This window comes from Eptatretus burgeri, chromosome 3, assembly GCF_056783735.1.
Source record: "Eptatretus burgeri isolate ZD-2024b chromosome 3, Ebu_testis_v1, whole genome shotgun sequence".
Lineage (NCBI taxonomy): Eukaryota > Metazoa > Chordata > Myxini > Myxiniformes > Myxinidae > Eptatretus > Eptatretus burgeri.
The window spans coordinates 129,547,171-129,571,480 of NC_140963.1; the positions used below are offsets into that span (position 1 = coordinate 129,547,171).

The 24,310-nt window shown below is 42.4% G+C and overlaps 1 protein-coding gene across 2 annotated transcripts in view; it reads right to left on the minus strand.

The window, feature by feature from the left end:
• The window catches only part of LOC147030962 (macrophage mannose receptor 1-like), a 164,131-nt gene that overhangs the window by 93,918 nt on the left and 45,903 nt on the right, over positions 1-24,310 (minus strand). For both annotated transcript variants that reach the window (XM_085875566.1, XM_085875565.1), the window contains exons 5-6: positions 15,206-15,394; positions 6,380-6,543 (exon numbers count right to left, since the gene is read on the minus strand). In XM_085875566.1, the coding sequence (XP_085731692.1) occupies positions 6,380-6,543; positions 15,206-15,394 (353 nt within the window). The remainder of the gene's footprint in view (positions 1-6,379; positions 6,544-15,205; positions 15,395-24,310) is intronic.

Consider the following 24,310-nt stretch of genomic DNA (forward strand, 5'->3'; position numbering starts at 1 on the left):
AAATATTACACTGATGCTTTTCAGAAAATGGTGTGAATGAGTCAATCAGACAAATGCAGGTTTTGTGGGGAAGAAACAGAACATACCAGTCACCTCCTTTCGGGATGTAAAAAACTCATGTCAGAAAAGCTGTACACAGAACGACATGACAACGTCTGTGGAGTAATCCACTGGCACATCTGTAAAAAAAAATTCAACATCCTGGTCCCAGAACAATCATGGAAACACAAACCAAATCCGATCCTTGAAAAATGAACAAATAATGCTCACATATTACAAGATGATCCCATGGAGTGTGGACATTGCAAACGAAGCACTGCATCCGGACATAGTGCTCAAACACAAAAGGGAAAAGTCGACATTGTTGATCGAGGTTTCAGTTCCCAATGACTTTGGACTAAACACCACAAAAATAAGGAAAATTACCAAATACCAGGATCTGAACAATGAAGTCAAGAGGATTGGGAAATTGAAGAAAGCTGAAATTGTACCAGTGATAGTTACAGGAATGATAAAGAAAACCCTTACTTTATTAAGTACTGAAAAATAATTCCGGAGAATATTGTTGTGGTGTCGGGTTCGTCGGCGAGGACGACCGCTAGATGGAGCAGTTGGGCCGTCTCTCACCGAACACCAGAATTGAAGGTCGTAACCTTCGGATAACTCCGAAGGTCACGGGTCCCTTAGTGGACCGTGGATGCCAATATTTTGACGGCGTGGGGTAGGCTTAATTGTCTAATTCAAATTTACCTAAGTACCCACGCCGTCTAACTACCGGGGAAGACACACCCTCGGCCGACTTTGTCCGAACCGAGTCGCTGTTACCGACTCAGATCCGGCGTAACCGAGCGGGGATTACCAAAGCCTGCCGGACCAAATGAGCAACTTACGGAACAAACGGCCTCACTATTTCTCAAGTCCGCACCGTGCTGGGTTAATGATAGAAACGACAGGCAACGAGCTGGAACATTTAACACGGGGTTTGTTTATAATGGGGAGAGGGAGACAAAGAGCAGAGGTACACCGAATATAATGAAATGTACAATGATGCAAGGCACTTGTACCGTTTCTACTTAAAGACTGTGCCCACAGACACACAAACACATCCAAAAACAAATGGACCCCACCAGGTCTTTATTCGGTCCTCCAGCTAAGGAGGATAGTTCTGCTGGGGTGGGGGGCAGAGTTCCGTGGTGTACCTGGCCGCGTCATGCGGCTTGCCGACCTGCCCCTGTGGAGCCCGGGATTCTTCGCGGGGAAGTCGGATGCTCCGACCACCAGCCCGCACGCTCCAACACAAACCACCACGGTGGGACTCGAACCTGCACGGTCAGCTTCGCACCAAGCGCCGCCGAAAAGACCAGGGACGAAGACCGACGACCACGACAAGGAGCGCCGAGCCGGCCAGAACACAGGGGGGTGTCCGACCAACAACCTTTTCTCGTGCACACTCGATTCTCTTCTCCCCTCCCCCGCACGGGATGGGGAATCCGCTCTCTGGAGACTCGCCTCCGGACTGGACGGGGCGTTTCGGGTCTCGCGGTGGCCAGCCGTGATTGGAGGAGGGTCACGGTAGGCGGGGAAAAACACGCCCCTTCTGGGCGGAGTCTCTGTGGCTGTTTTGGCGCTTCTCTTTTCTTTGTCGCTTCGTCGAGACATTCTTCTTTCCCTGGGCGTTCTGGCTTCCCATTGGCTGGGGCGCGCGTGCGAGGCTCGCCCTTCGCTCATTGGGCAGAGGAAACACTCCATGCCCTTGTTTGGAGCGGGGCTCCGATCTGAGGCGATGAAAGCCCCGCCCACATCTGTGCTCGGCACGCATGCGCGTGAGGAAGGCCGATGGTGGCAGGAGCGAAGAAGGATGTTGTTGTTGGATATTCTAACTAAAAAATAACTCGCAGCGCACATACACTTAAATCACCCATTAAACATAGGGACGGGACCCGAACTATAAACACATACTTATCTAAATAACTGAACTGTGGGGACTCTGGCTGTTGTGTGCAAATGGCTGCCAGATTCGTAACAATATTACGACAAACGAGCTACAAATGGAGGCCGTCAGAGGTTCAGTGAAGATTCTGAAAAGTGCCATCATGGAACGGGGCCATGAGAATGAAACTTCAGTTTGGTTCATGAATCATGATCCTTTGCCAAAACATAGGGGCAATACCCCAGGACGCTCACCTGGTAGCGGCTGGATAAGATAACCAGGGAACCACTGGTAGGCATAGATGACCCACAAAATATGTAATGAGGAAGAAAGTAAATACCTACGGATTTTTACTTTTTTTAATGCCGTGAACAAACTTTGGGACATCACGGGTGATAAAGGTTGTGGTCAAGTTTCATCGAAATTGTGTGCGTCGTTTTGGAGAAGAAAGTAAATACTTATTTTGGGGGGCAGCGCCCCAGTAGACCCCTTTAGACACCAATTTTTTTTTTGAATGGTGTGAACAATATTTGGTACATAACAGGTGATGAAGGTGGTGGTCACGTTTCATCAAAATTGTGTGTGTAATTTCCGAGAAGAGAGCAAATACCGATTTGGGGGGGTGGGGGTCAAACCCCCCTCCACCCTGTAGACCCCTTTATCAAACAGAGGTGTTAATGAAGATGATAAGCTTTGGTATATCATGGGTGAAGAATGTTGTGGTCAAGTTTCACCCAAATTGTGTGTGTAGTTTTGGAGAAGAGAACAAATACCTATTTTGTGGGGGTCAAAAAACCCCGGTAAACCCACGGAATGAGCGCAAATTTTGATGCTGTAAATTCACCTTCGTTAGGCTTCAGATATGAAGCTTGTGGGCAAGTTTCATAAAAACCATCTGTTTGGTTCAAGCGATATAATGACGGAAGTGTTTATGGACTCACTGACTAACTCACCGACGGACACTGCTCGATTGCATAAGCTCACCTGGACTTTAGTCCAGGTGAGCTAAAAACGAAAAAAAATATGGTCCGTCCGTCTGCGAAGCCCTCCGTGAAGCCATGAAGCTGTGTGATTATATTCCGATTAATTTTGTACCGTTTGAACGTCAGTTGCACCATGATGACATGTATTATATGTCTATTAATTACATAGTATCAGAATGTACCTTTTAAAACTTTCGACCCTCTTGATGCCCTGCTAAGACCCCTTACTCCTTTGAAGACCCTTTAAGACCCCCAAGACCCATAACATGCTTCAGACCCTTTGAGACTTTGAACACCCTTTAAGACCTTGAAGACCTTTTAAGATCTCAAAAACACTTTTGACCCCAAAAACCTACAAGACCCTTTAGACCCATAAGACCTCTAAAACCCATAACACCCTTAAGACCCTAAGACACACAAGACCTGTAACACCCTTAAAACTCTTTAAGACTGCAAAGACCCCCATGACACATGAAGACCCCTAAGACCATGAAGACCATTCACACAGAAATACCCTTAAAACCCTTCAGACCACTAAGAGCCTTAAGACCCTTTAAGATATTTGAAGACTTTTTAAGACCCCCTAAAACCCTTGAGGAACCCAAATACCACTTAGACTAACAGTCCTTTAAGACCCCTAAAACTCTTTAAGACCCAAAAGACCTGTGAGACCCCTTAAGACCCCCAAGACCCTTCAGAGACCCCAAGATCCTCAAGCCCCCCAAGATCCTTGAGACCTCAAGACCCCTAAGACCCTAAACACCCCTTTTACCTTTAAGACCCTTTTCACTTTTATGGGTCTAAATGGTGTTTAGGTCTAAGGGGTCTAAAGGTTATGAAAGTTCTAAAGGGTGAAGGGATCTAAAGGTGAAGGGATTTCAACACTTGAGACACCTTTAGATCTTTCATAACCTTTAGACCCCTTAGACCTAAACACCATTTAGACCCATTAACTCTTCAGACAGTTAAGACAGCTTGGACCCTTGACCATTTAGAGCTTTCGACCACTTGGACCTTTTTAGACCCCTTTTACGTGCTTGAGAGATTAGACCCCTTCAATCCATGAGACACTAACGACTGTTGGAATGCACCGTTTATACCTTTCGACCATCGAGATTCCAGAACCTTTTATGCGCATACCACACAAACATCTATCGTCTTCTTGTAAAATACAGAACATATTTTTTCAACAAGTAATGTGCAAACTCGACCCACTCAGAGGCTAGTACTGCATATAAAAGTGAAAAACACAGCTGGACGGTGGACCCTCATTGAGGTGAAGTCTTGGTCAACTCTATTAATTACGTACTGTTTGAATGTAAGTTGGACTCGTGCTGTTTGAACTTACTTATTAATTATTGAACCTTGACTACGTCTGTTAATTACCTCTATTAATTGTGGACTATTGGAACATCCCTTTTAGACATGTAGACCTTTAGAGCCCTGAAACCTTTTATACCCTTTGGACCTTTAAGACTCTTTCAACCCTTTAGACCCCTAAAGGTTTAGACCCTTAAGACCCCAAAGACCCTTTAGAACCCCTTAGAACCCCAAAGACACCCAAGAACATTTAGATCCCGAAGATACCTTAAGATGCTGAAGACCCTAAAGACCCTTTAGACCCCAAAGACCAGTAAAATCCTTAAGGCTCCCGAGACCAATTATAACCCTAAGACCCTTTCAGACCCTTTTGACCCCAAAGTGCAGTAAGACCCTTTCGAACCCAAAGATCAGTAAGATCATTCAGACTCCTCAGATCCTTGAGAACCTTTATAACCTTAAGAACCTGAATACCATTCAGACCCTTAAGTCCTCTTGACCCTCTACAACCCTAAAACCCATTAAGACCCTGAAAACCCTTTTGATTGCAAAGACCAGTAAGACCCTTAAGACACCTAAGACCCTTAATACACCAAAAAGCCATTAGACCCTTTATAACCCTAAGACCACTTAAGACTCTGAAGACCCTTTATAACCTTAAGACCCTTTCGACCCAAAAGAATGGTAAGGCCCTTAAGACCCCCTCAGGCTCATTAAGATCCAGGAGACCCTTTAAGGTGCTCAAGACCCTTAAGACCCCAGACACTTTTGGACCCTATGACCCTGTAGACCCCATTATAACTGTTAGTCCCCAAAGATCCTATAGATCCCGTTAAACCTTATGTCTGAGGGACTTCTGCAATAACATTTGAGAATCACCAGTCAAAATTAAAAGCCCCCCCCCCCCCACTTCATCCATTGGTAAACCATGTCAGTACCAAGCTAAGAGGGTGCAAAATAGAAATGATTAAAATACATTTATTTTTCTTTTCTTTCAGCTGCTGCTCATCTTGATTGGTGGCAGAGGGAAAAGTACCCACATGGAATAGAAAAACGGTGTCCATGAAAACAATTTCACCCCCATTATAATCAAATTGGATATTTTTGTACTTTTATTATTTCCAAACCTCAGTAATTTTTGAAGATATCACATTGAAACGTACACAGCTGATTTGTACGTACACAGCTGACACGGACAATCCAGACAAAATTCGTCAAAGGTCAATGCCATCCAAAACCTGTAATACACCTATTAGGTGGTAATTAGAAAATGTATCAACCAAATTTGTTATGCAGAACATTCCATCATGTAAAACACTTGATAGGACAAATTTTACAAATTAACAAATTGCTGTTTCTATGGCAACTATTGTTTATTTGGATTGAGCAAGTATCATGCTATGCAGGGCATCTTTCTAATTTGTCTGTTTGTCTGTGAGCAGGATATCTCAAAAAGTTATAGACGGAATCGGACGAAACTTGGTGGACAGCTTTTGTGTGTGATGAGGACGAATTGGTTATCTTTTGGTGAAGATCCAGATCCAGCTACTATAATGTTTTTAAGTGATTCTTCACCATTGGGAGATGGGGCTATAAACGATATTTAGCATGATATCTCAAAAAGTTGTGGACGGATTATGATAAAACTTAGTGGATGAGTTGGGTAGGTGACAAGAACAAGCCGATTCGATTTTGGTTAATGTCCGATTAAGAACAAGCTGGATGCATATCCGGCCTATCGGTTGGTTACAAGATGTAAACTGTTCATCCTGGTGGAGTTATGCGCTCCACCGAGTGCAGTTCTAGTGTGTGTGTGTGTGTGTGTGTGTGTGTGTGTGTGTGTGTGTGTGTGTGTGTGTGTGTGTGTGTGTGTGTGTGTGTGTGTGTGTGTGTGTGATCACTTTGCAAGTGTGTTGAAGGGTTGGTACTCTCAGAATGATGATTACTGAACACCTTTCCAGAAAGTTGGTTTTCAACCTTAGTAACCTCAATATCAAATGATAGCATGAACTTGCTCGTGGTGGTACAGCATAATAAGAACACTTGAACGACCATAAAATTTACAGCTACAACAATGCTCCTATGGCATCAATCACCATATTGTAATGGCAGGGAAATAATGAAATTCGTCATGGGATTAACTAACCTGTCCAGAAAGAACAACACAGTCTTCTTGCCTAAACGGGAGATTGCTCGGTTCCTCAACATTCCATCTCGTGTGCGTGACAAAACTGTGGTCCGACCATTCAAAATGCAGCTCTTGTCGAAGATCATTCAGCCCAATCCACACGGATACATTTTGTTCTGCATCTACAAGGTGCAATGCATCATTTTAGTGTTTTTATTCTGGCAAAAATATTGCAACAAAAACATTAAAAGCTTCAAACCAACTAACAAATATTCTTGTTATCCCTTTTCCAAATGAAACTTCATTTTAGAAGTCCTCCATTCAATGGGTCATTAAAGAGCCATATAAATGATTTTTGATATCGACAAAGAAAAAATGTCTATAGTACATGGAGCATCGGATTTGGGCTATTTGTCAAATCAAGTGTTACTTTGTTACCCTACTAATGTATGGACAGTATGAGAGGTACAAGCTATGACTGATCAAAGTTGAATGCTCAGTGGTTGTTCATTAACTACAATCCCACAGGAGGTGTCAAACAGCTTCAGAGAGATTCGTGCTTGGGGAGGACAATGGGATACACGATGGCGGAAATGCCAAAGGCAGATGAGCCATTCACTGATTGGACAACAGCATCCACTAAGGTGGTGAGCATGTCGCCTGAAGGTAAAAGAGGCAACTTCATCCCCAAAGACCTTCATGCTCACAACATTTCTCCCAAGGTCATCCCGTAGACCAGTGGCTGAGGGTGGCTATGAGGGATGAACCTCAACCGAAGGTATAGCAAGCCACACCATGTTTTTTTGTTTTTATGGTCCATGTGTACGTCCTCTTCCTGAAAAATATGGATGTGGAATTTGTTTTTGCTTTGTCCGATGTTCAGTGGCTCATTTCCGTTGGAACTTGCGCGAAATTCTGCACAATTGTTGAGATCATTTATTCGGCTACAGGTTCCTTAGTTTTGAAGAAACAGGAATTAAATTGGTATCGAACAAGAGTATTTTATCTTCTCTCTCACTCTAATGTAAGCTGAATATAATCATTTATCTTTTGTATCGTCATCATTTTCTTGCAATCATGCCAATTTGTGTGTCAGAAATTCAATATCATCAGTTGGAAAACCCCGTAAACACTGCAATAATGACCCTACAAAGTCAAAAGCTTCACCACAACAAAGGCAAACATGTTAGAAATACACTTAAATCAAATTTATAATTTTACAACTCGAACGACACTCGGTAGAGGGCAGAGTCTCGCCTCGCACGCTCAATCTGAACAAAAATTGCATCATTAACTGAACACGTGACAATTATATAGCCCATATACTATGATCATCTATGCTTCCAAATTTGTCACATACATTGCCATTGTCCGTAGCTTTATTGATTAATTATTAGCATATTTGACAACCATGCTTGTGCCCATTAAGGCTAAATTGCATAAAAATTAAGGTGGATATGAAAACAAAATTCAAACCATATTCCCCATGGCGAGTCGATCGTGTGTATGAAGTTTCACATCGATCTGTTAAGCGGTTGTGGAGAAGATTGTTTTACGTTTCATATCGATCTGTTAAGCGGTTGTTGAGAAGATTGTTTTTAAGTTTCACATCGATCTGTGAAGCGGTTGTTGAGAAGATTGTTTTAAGTTTCACATCGATCTGTGAAGCAGTTGTGGAGAAGATTGTTTGAAGTTTCACATCGATCTGTGAAGCGGTTGTGGAGAAGATTGTTTGAAGTTTCACATCGATCTGTGAAGCGGTTGTGGAGAAGATTGTTTGAAGTTTCACATCGATCTGTGAAGCGGTTGTGGAGAAGATTGTTTGAAGTTTCACATCGATCTGTTAAGCGGTTGTGGAGAAGATTGTTTGAAGTTTCACATCGATCTGTGAAGCGGTTGTGGAGAAGATTGTTTGAAGTTTCACATCAATCTATGAAGTGGTTGTGGAAAAGATTGTTTGAAGTTTCACATCGATCTGTGAAGAAGATTGTTTGAAGTTTTACATTGATCTGTGAAGCGGTTGTTGAGAAGATTGTTTTTAAGTTTCACATCGATCTGTGAAGCGGTTGTTGAGAAGATTGTTTTAAGTTTCACATCGATCTGTGAAGCAGTTGTGGAGAAGATTGTTTTAACTTTCACATCGATCTGTTAAGCGGTTGTTGAGAAGATTGTTTGAAGTTTCACATCGATCTGTGAAGCGGTTGTGGAGAAGATTGTTTGAAGTTTCACATCGATCTGTTAAGTGGCTGTGGAGAAGATTGTTTGAAGTTTCACATCGATCTGTGAAGCGGTTGTGGAGAAGATTGTTTGAAGTTTCACATCGATCTATGAAGTGGTTGTGGAAAAGATTGTTTGAAGTTTCACATCGATCTGTGAAGAAGATTGTTTGAAGTTTTACATTGATCTATGAAGCGGTTGTTGAGAAGATTGTTTTTAAGTTTCACATCGATCTGTGAAGCGGTTGTTGAGAAGATTGTTTTAAGTTTCACATCGATCTGTGAAGCAGTTGTGGAGAAGATTGTTTTAACTTTCACATCGATCTGTGAAGCGGTTGTGGAGAAGATTGTTTGAAGTTTCACATCGATCTGTTAAGCGGTTGTGGAGAAGATTGTTTGAAGTTTCACATCGATCTGTGAAGCGGTTGTGGAGAAGATTGTTTGAAGTTTCACATCGATGTGTGAAGCGGTTGTGGAGAAGATCGTTTGAAGTTTCACATCGATCTGTGAAGCGGTTGTGGAGAAGATTGTTTGAAGTTTCACATCGATCTGTGAAGCGGTTGTTGAGAAGATTGTTTTTAAGTTTCACATCGATCTGTGAAGCGGTTGTGGAGAAGATTGTTTTTAAGTTTCACATCGATCTGTTAAGCGGTTGTGGAGAAGATTGTTTTACGTTCGTATTTTCCAATCCAATATGGTCACCAGACCACGTGACCGATGACATGATAAATTTAATTATTTACTCACATCGGGTCCTCGATCAGACACTGCATATGAAGTTTCACATTTTTCGGATAAGGATTTCGATTCAACCAATTATGGCTGGAATACCACTTCACCGATGAAGTAATCATGATCACCCTATATACCTCATGGGGAGTTTATAATAAATGGCAAGTTTAAATGTTTTTCGTTGAGCAGTTTTGGGGAAAAAGATGTTCATTTATTTTTCCTTTAATCCAATATGGCTGCCATACCGAAAATTTTATTAATTTTTAATTTTTTAATTTGCATATCTATGATACATTTTAAAGCGAAAATATATAGAGACGGACACGGACACGGACACAAGACAGGAGCATTGAAATCAAATAGCTGTTTTTAACAAATATATAATTTTCAGTAAAATGCAGCCTTTTCCAATAATTACCTCTGTTACAGAAAGTTGGTGGAGGTTATGTTTTCACCCCTGTCTGTCTGTTTGTCTGCTTATCTGTCAAAATGATATTTCAAAAAGTTGCGGACGGATTCGGATAAAATTTGGTGGACAGGTTTGGTGTGCGATAAGTAATAATCGATTCGATCTTGGTGAACATCCGAATCCAGATCCGAGAATTTTTAATTTTTAAAATAAAAAGTGATTCTTCACCATTGAGAAACGGGACCAAAACGATACGTAGCACAAAATTTCCAAAAACTTGTGCACGAGTTATAACAAAACTAGGTGGTAAGTTGGTTCAGTGACAAGAACAAGCTGATTCGATTCTGGTTAAAATCCGGATCCGGATCCGGATCCAGATCCAGCCGAAGAGGTGGGATACAAGTTGTAAACTGTTCGGCCTGGTGGAAGGTATGCGCTCCACCGAGTGCCATTCCAGTTTCAACTTTGCTTCCAAGATGATGTACTACCATGCATATCCTTATGCAATTGAATGCATCTACTGTATATTCTTTGTTCTATGAATGAAGGAGATCTGATTGGTTTAAGATACATACCCAGACACTTAATCCTCTAGCAAATCAATTTGCATATCTATGATGGCTTAATTAACATATCAAAGAATGCATTGATTACATCATACACTTTGAAAGTGTGTTCCCTCCTGATGGCATAAATCCAACTGATTTTACCTTCTTTATTGTCCTGGACCCAACGTATAAATCACTGCAAAAGTATGTATTCTAAAATAATCTCAGCTTGTTCTTGTTGCATTCTTTCTTCTTCCACAGTTTGCATGCAGTAGACTCTTTCCTTTTTCCAGATATTCTGATTATAAGTCTTGTTCAAATCACCACGGTCACTCACAGCTGATGTGGCAATCTACTCGAAAGTACAAGAGATGTTGTCGGCCCAACCTCCAATATTGGCAGGATAGGTGACTATGTAAATAGGGAGTATGCACCTTCCTATGGCTTTCATAGCTATTCTTGGCACGTTGTATTGTAATGGAGGACTATTGTCCCTGCCCACCGACCCTGAAGTGTCTGCTGATGACACAGGTCAAAGAATGCTTCACGGGAAACGGTATTCAAGAGGTGGTGGAGTAATCAAACCTGTACATGAAGCTCTTTTCCATTGTTCTTTTCAGCCATGTTGTCCAGGGTCATATCTCAAGAGAGAAGTTTGGAGTCGCACGAGCGAGACCAGAAGGCTCAAAAAAACTGATGCATCCACGTCAAAGGATGCACAGTCTGCTGCCCAGCTAGCAAATTCGATTGAGAACGAACATCTGAATACAACGACACAAGTCATTGATGACTTCAGAAGAATTGGATGACAACAATCTGAAATATTTCCTTCTTGGGACACCTTCTTGGATGGAGGAGATGCACGACTACATGCGCTGAGAGCTGAGCGTGAGGCTAACTTTGTACTCACTTGAATGCAACCTGTGCGATACAACGTGCAGCTAGTAGACACACATGTCTTGGCAAAATTTGTACCAACATATGTGGCAGACATGAAAGCCTTAGACCAACACCACCCTCCAAGCTACAGGCACATGAATGATGGTGGCTTTGTTGTTCGAAGGTCAACAAAACATTTCATTCAACTGTGAGAACTGACCAAGCCCTTAAACAAACTGAATAGAGATGACAAAAGCAAGAGGGTGTGTGATTAGCCTGATTCTTCGCCAAGGTGCTCTTTCATGCTGGTTAATGACCAGACACGTGACTGCAGAGGATTGCAAGCCATTCAAGTCCATTTGTGATGCCAGTATCAAAACAGAGAAACCTCATGAATAACGTGGTAAATAACGTGCCTCCTGCTCTGTTTCATGATGATGGTAGCATGAGAAAGGCCTGCCGATTCTCATCGAGCAAAGAAAATTGAAGCTTTTTGTGACGAAGTACACAGTTTGGCAACTCGAACACCTGCTGCATATATTTCTGATGGGATGGCACTATTGCAAGACGTTGTCTTCACCACCTTTGATGACCTGGAAAGTGGGGTTATCCAGTACATCGAGTCATTACTGGAAGGTAATCTTGGAGTTATGGCCATTGCAGTTGGCTTTGACAGATTTGACCACCAGCAATCCATCAAACAAATTCAAAGACAAATATGTGGTAAAGATACAGGAGCTACCTATGCCGTGAAAGGAGGTCGCACGGCGACCCCAACTACAAGAAACTTCTACCAAATTCTACCAACAAAGCTACTCTAGCTTTAACTTCTGAATACATTATGTCTGCTTGTCCAGCGATGTTTGTTGATGATCAACACATCATACTTACTTGTGGCTTCACCGAGGGTCCTATGGTAAAGCTCATTACAAACTCTGATGTGTCAAAACTTCCAGATCCGTTTCGTTCTCCATGAGGAAGCAGAAACCCGCATGATGCTTCTTGCAATCAATTTGTCTTTTACTTTTGAGCGGATTGTAGCTCGGATTGACGACACTGATGTCTTAGTACTCTTGCTGCGTTATGAAAGCAAACGAAAGTTGGGTTCAACAGTTTACATGCATGCAGGGCACACTAACCAAGTCACTAATCGAAGAAGATACATCCCCATCAGCACTATTGTTGGATACGGTTGGCAAAGATCTGTGCCAGGACTTGCCTGCAGCACGTGCCTTGAAGTGGGGCGACACAACAAGTAGCTTCTTCAAAATTGGAAGATTCTTCAAAATTCTTCTTCACTCTTGTACTTCCTTGAAGTTTTCTTTGTATGCATGCAAAGTTTTTATATATATATATATATATATATATATATATATATATATATATATATATATATATATATATATATACTTGCTAAAGATACTTGCTGTATATAATATGCATCTAAACAGATGCCATGCCCAAAGTTGGACAAGTTAATGTATGCACCAGCTTCAACAACAGATAAGTCAGTTGCTCAGCTTCCACCAACTGACATGCCTTAACCCAGCGTGCGAGCCAGGTATCAGGTAGCAATTTGGTGTCAGAGCCATGTTTCTCATCCTGTACTGTGGGGTCCAATTGGTAGTGGTTGGAAACTATCAGAGAACAATCGTCTTCAGTCAGTTATGTCGTCAAAATAATTTGCTCCCGTTCAAGTGCGAGATCTTAGACACCTCCACTGCACAGAATTCTGTGCATTTCATGGAGGTGATCGTCATGACTCAATTTCTGAGCAGGAGTCAGACAGTGATGAAGCTGATGACTTATTGCTGACATGCATAGTTACAGCTACAAGAGTGCTGTACCTGTATCCTGGACATGGGATAAATAGGAAGAGTGCCTGTGCATATTTCTAATCATTGACTGTATACTCAACTCGAGTTCATAGAACACCTTACCCCACGCAGTCTTGAGAGAATAAAGGACATGGGGCTGGGTCTGCGAGCAGCAAATTTGATTGGTTGGGATGATGTAAAATGCCAATAGTACAGTCCTGCTAAATTAAAGGTTTTTGAAAGGGCAAAGAAGGCGATTTGTGTTGCACCGTGTTCAAGTATATTGGTCAATTGAAATAAAATAAAGATTTTAAAGGTTTCAGAAAAATAATTTCGGAAGTTTACCACCGTTGATGCAGCATCTTTTACACCAACTTATTTAATACAATACATTAGTTCTTTATGCCTGTTGTTTGTGTCCTTTATGATGTCCTTAAAAACAGTAAGCTTCCTGTTTGGAATGATTTTCAAATTTGTTTTTTTTTTGTTTTACTGCCAGACAGGCAGACGGAGTAAAAAAAAAAAACTATTACTCACTCCTCTCTGCGCAGGTGCGATCGGGAAGAGATTCTGTACAATTTGACAAATTCAGAGGCAAAGTACTGCTAAACTGCAGGTTCATGTTCTGATTCGTGTTTGAAATATAACAATCAATTGAAATTAAGCTGTTCCTCAATCATAAACTGACATTTGTAGACATAGACAGACAGACGTACAAAATGAGCCAAATGCTTAACCCCACTTTTTGCTTTGCGTGCGTGGAGTAATAAATCTAGTCTTGTTATTAACTTTTCTGGATACATTTACATGTCCCAAAATAGCACCACTTTTCCAGGACTGTAACTTCATATCCTAAACAGTAATTGTGATTTATCATAAACTTAACATTTGTCATGAAGTTAATGTCAACAAAACCAGTAATTTCTTAATTCAGTAGGAATGAAAGGTCAGCCTGGTGTTGGCTTAGTGGTTTGGGTGGCTGGTTTGGGATCTTAGGGTCTGGAGTTCGAACCCCATCGGCCACTGAATTAACACTAGGTGGGGTTGACTGAGCCTGTCATCCTTCTGAGGTCAGCGAAATGAGTACCAGTGCACTGGGGTAATAACCATTCGGGGGAACTTGCATCGGAGTGGCGACCCGTCCAGGACTACTCTTTGCCAATAAAACTTCCTCGGCAGCCCTGTGCACCTTACAGCACGAAAGGAATGGTACGCCAATTTTATGTCGATCTTAAAAAAATCAATGAAGTCAGAGCAATATAAATGATTTCAACAAAATATTAAGTTGTAACTTTTTGAAAAGGTTTTTTTTTTTTTTGAAAGGAAAATGTTCAACAATCGGATGATCAAGGGTAGGTCAGTGATTCTTTCTTTGAAGGTCACAATTATTCCCACCTTTTAGTGAGTGGGGTCAGCTGGGGAAAATTTTTGCCCCAAGTCTTTTACGAACCAGCGAGCCCGGCATGACACCGGCTCGTGCTGAACTTCTGCCCTGTTTGACTTTGAAATTTACTCAGCGTGCTGATCACAATAACTCACCTACTTTTCATGAAAAACACCGTGGTATCTAACGTGAACCAACTAATGCTGACAAACAGAATGACGGAACGTCCAGGTATGGTCAATTTGAGGGACGGTGCACATTGTTGCCTCTTCCTGCATGTTAGTTAAACACATTGGTGAGATTCGAAAAGCTAGGCTGAGATTCAAATCCAGGTGAGACAGCTTAGAGATGAGCGTGCGAACTTCTATCGGCTATCATGCCAGCCGAGCTGAGTGATTATTGTGCTGAACCAGTGGGCTCTGAGTGGTAGTACCCGTCTCGGCCCACCTTCAGTATGCTGCGGTCTCACCTGGATTTGAATACCAGTCTAGGCAATATGCTGCAGCACAATCTTGGAAATGCACTTTGTGATTGTTGTTAATTTTTGAAATAAATTCTATTTATCACAATTCACAACATATCATAAGATAAAGGAAGATTATTTGTCATACCGGCTTCCACCAAAGGTGGCGCTATTTCCGCCACATGTCAATTTTGGAGTTTTGGTGATGTACATGTTTGCTCCATTATAGAAAGAGATTCCGTATGAAATATGCAGAGTGTAAATTGGTTATGGAAAATCATGGTTCATTTATACAAATAAACAGGATCATGAATATGTTGTAGTTTGTAATTTCAAGGTACTGCACATACATACACAATGTGTGCCTGTTATTGAGAAGGGAAAATGAGGTCTTACTGAGCCCAAGGTGAGTGAACAAGAAAAGGTTCTGTTGCAGGTTGTGAACACTAGCCAGGTCTCCCCCCTCGGTCTGACAAAACAGATTTGCCTCTTTCCAAGTTTTCGGATTTTTGAAAACTTTGAAGCAAGCATGTTGGTACAGTTTCCATCCACGAGCACAACGATTCTTCGATTCATCTGGTGATTCTGCAAAGATCCATAGAACTCGATCACTTGGTGCTTACACATTATTAAGATCTCACTCATGCCAAAAATAAAATGAATTTTTTTTTTTAAACTTTATAAACCTACGTGTCAACACTGTTTATATATGGGATGGTCACCAGACTTGCCTCCAACCCTCTAACTCTGAGGCCACTGATCCGTAGCCCAACAGGTTTTGTTAAGCAACTGCAGATGCTGGTTAAAGCCACCAAACCAAGCAGGGTCTCCGTTCTTATTGATTACATTACCTTACTGGTGGTTTGGTTACCCTAACTTGGGACCGCACCCTCAACGTACACCCAAGTAGTTATTACGGACAAGCGGAACTGTGAGTGCAGCATTGGCTAATCAGCTGAGCCAATCAGTGAGGCAAAAACTTCCCGTCTATCTAGTACATACACATTATGCCAGACCAATGTGAAAGAAAGAACAATCGAGACAGATTTGAAAGATGTTCCACAAGCAAGCAACAGTAATCTTTATTTAATTGGCAGGCAATCAACAAAGCATGTATTTACAAGCAATAATCAATCAGAAAGCACAAAGAGTAGATTTATCCTGAGCACATATATTTTTCCCCTTATACAGACTTACACAACAGACATGGCACCATCATTCATTCCGGGAAGGAGACAAAAAGAGATGAGGAGGGAGAAGTAGAGCAGAGTTTGGGGGTGACTCCTCCCTTACCTCACACAACCAGGGGATGTTCTGTATTGTGAACCCCAAAGACAGAATCATCAACTGAGCAGTCAGTCCAAATATGCAGGGGTGGGGGTGGAAGGATGGGGAGGATTGGCAGAGAGGTATCGATGAGAGTGCAGCATAGCGATAGCATAGGCATAGAGGAAGGGTGTGAGGCGTGAACAATGCCTGGCCCCCGCGGGGCTGAAGGGTCTTCTTCTTCTTCTGCTACTTCTCTTCCGTTTATAAGGGGTCAGGTCCGATGGCACCATGCTTCTGCTCTGTCTTGACGATACTACTCCACCTCCCTCTGTCCTCAGCCAACTCTCTCTCCACTCTCCAACCACCCCAACCTTACTGAAATCCCTCCTCACACATTCTCCCACCTCAACCACGGTCTATCTCTTTTCCGACGACCTTGCTCCCTCAACATACCTGCTCTCTTTGCCATTTTCTCTTCCCGCATCCACACCAAGTGTCCAGCCCATCTCAGCCAGCATTTCACCAACCTCCCTGCCAAGCTCATCTGCACACCAATCTCCTCCCTCAGTTCATCCATCCTCTTTCTTTCAACCCTCTTCACTCCTACGATCCTCCTGACCCAGTTGTTCTTGCAAACCTGCAGCCTCTGTTTTTGTCTCCAGACCATAAAGGAAGGCTGGCATTACACATGACATCAGAATTCTTCGTTTCAATTTCCTTGATATATTTTTGTATGCCATTATTCCATCCACCCTCCTCCATGCATTCACACCAACCTGAATCCTCCTCCCCACCTCTGCCTCGGACTTACCATTCCCTGTCTGATGTCCTTTCTCTCTAACCTGATATTCATTTATTTTCTCTGCTGCCAAACCCAAGTCTTCTCTATACACATCACCTCAGTCTTCTCCATACTCATCTTCAGCCCATGTTTCCCAAATGCCTCCTTCCACTCCTCCAGTACTTCCTGCATCTTCTGCCCACTCTCCACCACAACAGCCAGATCGTCAACATACAGCATCCTCGCCATACTACCCCTCAAGCACACCTTTCCACTTACCAGCTCCATCAACATGATAAACATGAGTGGGCTGAGAGGGTTTCCCTGCCTCAAAACAATGTTCACACTGTACTCAGACGTCCCAAAACCAACCAAAACTCTTGCCTTCCTTCCCTTTTACATCACTTCCATCTACTTAACTTCTGCTTAAGGCACTCCCATCCTTCTGAGTGATGCCATCACCGTCTCTCTTGGGACAATGTTGTAGGCCTTCTGCAGGTACACAAATCCCAATGCCATCTCACCTTACACCTCCAACCTCTTCTCGACCAGCTGCCTCGGCATGAACATTCCATCTGTCATCCCCCTACCTTTTCTAAACCTTTGCTACTCTTCTCCGATCTCAATCTCCACACTCTTCCTTATCCTCCTGTCCAGAATCCTCTCCAACAACTTCATTACACGACTCATGAGCATAATTCCCCTCTACTTCTCCAGATCTTGAACATCGCCCTTTCCCTTCCACATCGGCACAATTAACCCTGCCCTCCAATCCTCTGAAATTGAACCCACTCTCATACATACATTCAACAGCCTCTTCGTCCAACTGACTCCGACTTCTTCCGTTGCAATTATCATTTATGTACACACTTCATTAATGCCTGGTGCTCCTCCCTTTTTCATCCTCTTCAATGCCATCTGCACTTCCTCCTCTGTGATCTCCACCAATTCCACTTTCCCCTCTACTAATCGTTGATAACTTCTTAGGAGGGCTGATTCTCTTTGTACATCTAAAGTACAGTAGACAGTTAGCGGTTCTTAGAAAAATCAAGAAAAAGATAGTGCGAGTGTATGTGCAGCTGCACAGTGCACTAGGAACCTCAGGCGTCACTGCGTCCTTGCCTCTTGTTCTCCTTGCTTCACTCTGGACCCAGCACAGCTTATCCTGGACCCACCGTTGTTCATCCTGGACCTCGCGCAGTTCGGATCGGTAGGTGATCACTCGAGCAGGCAGTTTTCTTCCTGAACTTTTAGTTTTTTCTTCCGGAGAGTTTCTTTCTGTATCCATCTTATCCACCCTATGCATCCTCCCCTACCCCTGATTCATCTCCACAGCCATTTGTTTTGCCCAAGTATCCCTATATTTTGTCCTTCAACTCTGCTGTTTATGTCCCCCCCACCCCCACCCACCTCCTATATTTTCCTTTTGGCCTGATGTGTCCGGATCCATTCAGTGTTCTAGCTCTTCCAGAGCCTTGACTCTGTATAAAAATAATTTAAAATCCTTTTATCCCCTCTCCAACTGGAGAATGGAATGCCCCAAGGCAATGTCTTGGGTGCAATCTTGTTCCTCACATGCATAAACGATCTCTTCGATGCTCCAAAAAATACCTCTCTTCCCTCTATCAGATGATTCAAAATGATGATATCTCACTGAAAGGCAGGCATTCATTTGATTAGATGTTCGTCTGACAAACGGAACACGTCTTTAAATTCTGACAAATTTCCCAGACTCACCGTGACTCTAAGGACAGTCAAACTATCTATATTCTCCATCTTTCCAAGTTATTTCTTGAAAAATCAGGACTAATCACAGCTTACAAGGCCTTAGTACATAGTGAAATCGAGTGCTGTTCTACTCGACTGACTGGCAACCTGACGTCACATCTTTCTATCCGAGATTCTGTGAAATATAACATTCTCAACATCATAATAATAATTTCCTGCGATGAGGCAGAAGAACAAGGCATTTTGTTTTCATACGACACACAGGTCGGTGGCCTCGTTGAACCTGGTACTGGAAAAAACCCCGATCAACACGAGCTCAAGTATCTTTACATATTATAACATGAAAGGCAAAATTATTCCACGACAAACTCAGTGGCACATCACCATCTCGTTTTATCCCTGGTTATCCACGATGCTGAAGTCGAAGTTGTCAATTTTTGGGGGGGGATACATAATAAATTGAGGCTTGTGGGAGAGCTTAAAAAAGAAACCCAAAAACTTATTTTATAATTTTTAGGCATGAATATTTCCAATGATCTTAAGTGGGAGATAAACACCAATCACTGTGTGAAGAAGACGATTTGTTAGGAAGAAGACGATGATTGCACATCAATGAGGAAACAATTATTTTGATTGGTTGATGTTTCAGTGAAAAGTAAACAAACATGGACACACAAAAAAATATAATTTAGAGGACTTGCTTGTTAGAAATACCATTTGAAGTAATCATATATGCAAAAAAAATTGAACAAAAACAACCGGGGTCTTTTTGGACCCCAAAAAGGATTTGCTTGCAACTTTGTGCAGCAAGGTGGGATCTTAAAACAATATATATATATATATATATATATATATATATATATATATATATATATATATATATATAATTTATTTATTTCTTACCGGCACATATAGTAGAGTACAAGCCCGTTCACTTTGTGATTAAAACACCAAATTTAGTGGAGTTGTAGTTGAGGTCATACCTTTTCATTTTTGCTACAGGGTCCCAATGAAAAATGATTTTGAAACCTGGAACCCTTAACCTCCCAAAAACTTAATGATTTTACCTAAAGCACACTATTTTATGTGGTAGTTAACAATTTTTGCAGCCTTTATTATTTTTAGGAACATTCTATCCTGCACGCAGCCATATTGCACCACTCTGGATTGTATATTTTAAACATAGCATCATGTTTTACTCGGACGGCACCCTTTAATTGTGGAAAGGGGGCTTCGCGGCAGACTTTGATCTGCTGGAAGTTGAGGGTGACATTTTAAAATCATAAATATCTTAGCATCAAAAAACAAGATTGTGATGTTTTCAGGAAATTCAAGTGTGAATGTACTGTACTTGCTTGTGAATCAAGTATGATCACCTCTGCCATGCATGGAATTATTTGTTTTATGTTTTAGGAATATGGTATTACATTCAGGGTCAGACATGACATTTCATCCGAATGTAAAAACGTATATACTATGAGCATTATTAACCTATCCATTACTAAACTGATTTGGAATTTCTTTTTAGGTATGCATATAACTGCCAAGCAAGGAAAGAAAGCAAAGGACGAAGGAAATTCGTGCTTAGTGGTGGTGGTGGTATTGGTGGTAGAGGTCAAAAGACAAACTCTTGTTATGTCCATAGAAAGCTGGGACTCAGACATCTCACGACATGTCAATTTCAAATAACTTGAAACTATTTGAGAAGTGTGGCCCAGTCCCGAGAGGAATCGGCCTCAGCAAGTTAGATGATGGCGGTGGCATTGCGAATACCCTCAAGGCTCACAAAGCTGGTTACCACAAAACTTGTTACCTGAAATTTTCTAGAGACAAGCTTCAAAATCAAAACATAATCTCTCGAAACACACATTATATGAACCCAGCCCAAAGAAAACAAGACACAGCCTTGATACTTCTACCAAAGTAATTTATAAGCAAAGTGCTTCCTTTGTGATCAACCAGGATGTCTCATGCATAAAGCAAGAACAGACAACATTGATGTCCATGTTAAAGATTGTGAAACAAAAATCTGTGATTCCAAGCTCGAGGCAATGTTGGCATTGTTAGATATGCACGCACTAGATGCACACCATCACAGAAATTGTCTGGTTGATGTACACAACCGAGCAGGTAATGCTGATGGCAAGGTGAAGAGCGGTTCTTCCTCTTCCGGTGAAGTAACTGCTGAGGCTGTGGCCTTGGCAGAGTTGGTGGCATATATCAATGAACAGTCAGAATAAATACAAGCCCCCATGTTTAAACTGTCTGATTTAGCCAAAATGTATGATTATGAATTCTGATTCAGAATCATCATCAAAAGCTAACTCAACCAGACTCAAAGTAAAACTGTTGGAATTGGTCCGTCATTTGAAAGAAGGTCCCCAGGGAAGGGAAGTGCTGTTGGCTTATGACAAAGATATCGGGGAAGCTTTTGAAGTACGTTTGTGACAATAGAGACGACTCAGATGCCATGGTCCTGGCCAAAGCAGCAAACATAGTCCAAAGGAATATGATGCAAAAGAAGAATTTCTTTGGTTCCTTCTCCAAAGATTGGCAGAAGGAATCAGTGCCAAGCAACCTAGTAACACTGGTCAAAATGATCCTGGAAGGGCCAAATATTGAGGACCGAGTAAATATAAAAGGTGGGAGAAACAATGGAGCATACACCATATGTCAACTACTAATTGACAACGGTGTAAAACACAAGTCATCCCATGCAAACACTGTGTGCTACGATGCTGACAGATAAACACCTCTTGCAATGTGCAATGCCATAAAGCTGACCAATCACCTCATTTGGCCGGAGAGGAGGTATCGACTAATTGACTCAATTACCAATGCTCTCGGCAGTCTGCTGGTTGCCCTGAGCTTCCATTTCATCAAGCAATAGTGTTGTAAGCGAGTCCAAAGTGAAATTTTCACGATTTTTGAAGGTGTTTCATCTGCTCTGTCATGGTAGTGAGTCAGGTGTCAACGTCTGGCAATTTTTTTTGTCTGTCTGTCGTGGTGTTCCAGTGGGTGCTGGCACCTGGCGATAGGCTGTCAGTAATCCAGTCAGTAACTTACATTAGGTGTTGTCACTTTGGTCATAAGCTTCATCATCCCGACTTTATCATAAAATTTCCTCTCACCTTTCTCGGCTTCACTCCATGGAAACCAAGGCATTTAGGATCATTGATATCTCCCACGATGAGGCTGAGTCTTTGAGTCTCTCACTCTCTCACCGCACGCAGGATGGTGGTCTGTCTTCTACAGTCTCCTCTCTGGCCTCACCCCCCCTCACCCCCCTTGCTCTGTCTGAGATATGTACCCCCATATTTCCGCAGGGCACTCAAGGTCCGCCAGCAACTCCGTTCTGGTAAAACGACCAAAACCAAGAATCACTGCTCACCTTCACTCTTTCATTCCTCTTTTCCCCCGCCTTTGGAACAAACTCCCACACTCTTCCCTCCAGGTATTCAAAACAGCTGTTCACCACCATCTCTTATCTTCCCCCATCCAAAACCACGATCTTTTTTACCCCTGTTAATCCACCCCAAACCCACCTCCTTTAAAGTCCCTGCTTTCCTTCCTGAAAGTCCCTGTCATGCAAGGACCTAAAAGTCCCAGGAGTGTCCATCTTGTTTACCCTATGTACTATTTACCCCATACCTCTCCTTCCCACAGATCTCATGTCTCTGTTCCCCTGTTTTTTTTCCTTCCCTCTCCTCCCTCTTGTCTCCTGCTCCCCTTGTACGTTTGTGTGTTAACTCTCATACGATCCTCGATAGTGAATACAAACAAAAAAATTCCACCATTTTGAATATTCAATGATGTCGGCCGATATCAAATCATAACATTTATAATGCTGGATAACCATTTTACAAGGAAATCTGTAGTTTCTTGAGGATAATGGGATTTACAACTTTATATTTTTGACTTGAGTGATCTGTCATGACTGAGACACCAAGTTTTTCCAAAAAAATCTGGCTTTGGAATGTTTTTCAAAATTTGTGCTCTAATTTTGTTATTATTAGCAAGAAGCTATAATTTGGCGGAGGAGTAGATTTTTGCTTCTTCTATGATTCCACAAAAGATTTCTTGATATTTAGCCAATGAAGACCTGTTTTATTGTCAGGTCAGGCCAGATCAGATCTGTGACTTGCTGAAGGTATCATGGAAACCTGTAGTTACCGTTCCAAATTCACCGCACACTTCCACGATTTTACTTCAACCTTCCCTTTTCCGAATGTTACGCAATCCTTATTTAAAAGAAATAATTTCACTTTTGACGATACACCTCCCATCGCCAATTGCTTCTCCCATAATCACGTGATCTGTTTCCACCCCCTGCGTTTATCGATCCAAATTCACCATTCACCTCACGATTTTTTCGACAACACTTCCATGACCTAATCTGATGAAAACTCTCTCAAACAATAATAATAACAATAACGATCTCTTATAATGCTTAATCTTCCTATTTCACACGTGTGGTTCTCTTTACTGTATCATAATTCATTACTCTTCTGCTATTTAAACAGACTGCTCTCAATTCAACCTTTCATTCATAACTTGCCTAAAAAGTCCAACTGTTCCAGCGTTTCTTCTCTCCATTCTCTGAATTCACCTTTATTGCATCCATCAAGAAATGTGTTTAATCGCATAACTGGCCTAAAACTTTTAAAACCCCAGTTTGCAATGAATGTTCGCTTTCCATCAACCATTCTTTTTTTTCCAACTTCAGTGCCAACTCACCCTTCTCACCCCTCATTCTCAAAGTAACCATCCCACTCTTCTCCCTCCAAGCCTCCCTCTCACCTCTCTCAAAAACTCCCCCCTCACCTTTCGCCCTCAACTCGCCCCCCTCACTCACCCTTTTCAAAGTTGCCCCCCCTCTCATCCACAAAGCTGCCTCCTTCCACTGCCCTCTCACCTCCATCTCTTCACTCCACCTCCTCAAATCCTCAACCACCTTCTGCCCCCTCTCTTGTCTACCCTCTACCCCAGCACCACAGAGCCATTTCTCCTCCTCATCCAGCCCCCTCCCCAAGCTATTCTGCAATCCCCCACACTCCGTACCTCCCCCCCTCGTCCCTTGTCCTACCCTCCCCCTCCCCTCCCACACCCTGCACCCAAAGCCTCCTCCCCTCCCTCTTCATTAAGAGTGCGGACCTCAAATATCTGGGGCCTTCGCTCAGCCTTTCAGATCTTTCCATACAGGTTGCCACTGACAAACCAGACATTATCTGCTGAACAGAAACTTTCCTCCCCCAAGACGTGTCTGACTCCCAAGTATCTCTCCCTGGTTACTCCCTCCTCCGGTTTGACAGACCTGAGCCTCGTCCTGGTGGAGGAGTTTCTCTCTTCATCAAAGATTCTATTCCTCACTCTCCATGCACTGCCCCCACTCCCCCACACCCCCAGGAATACCTCTGGCTTCGGCTTCCCCTCCACTCCCACCTCATGTTTATATGTGTACTGTACCGTCCACCAAACAGTGATGACTCCATCTACACCTCACTATCTGAAAACATGGACCAACTTCTATCTTCTCATCCAAACTCTCTCTTCCTCATATGTGGCGACTTAAAATTGTCATCACGCCAGTTGGCTGGGTGTGGGTACCTCTCTCACCTGTCATGGCACCTCAGCAAAAGCTTTCTGCGACTCATTGGGACTGACTCAATCGGTCAACTTCCCGACCCGGATCACAACCAATGGTACTCCATCTCTTATGGATC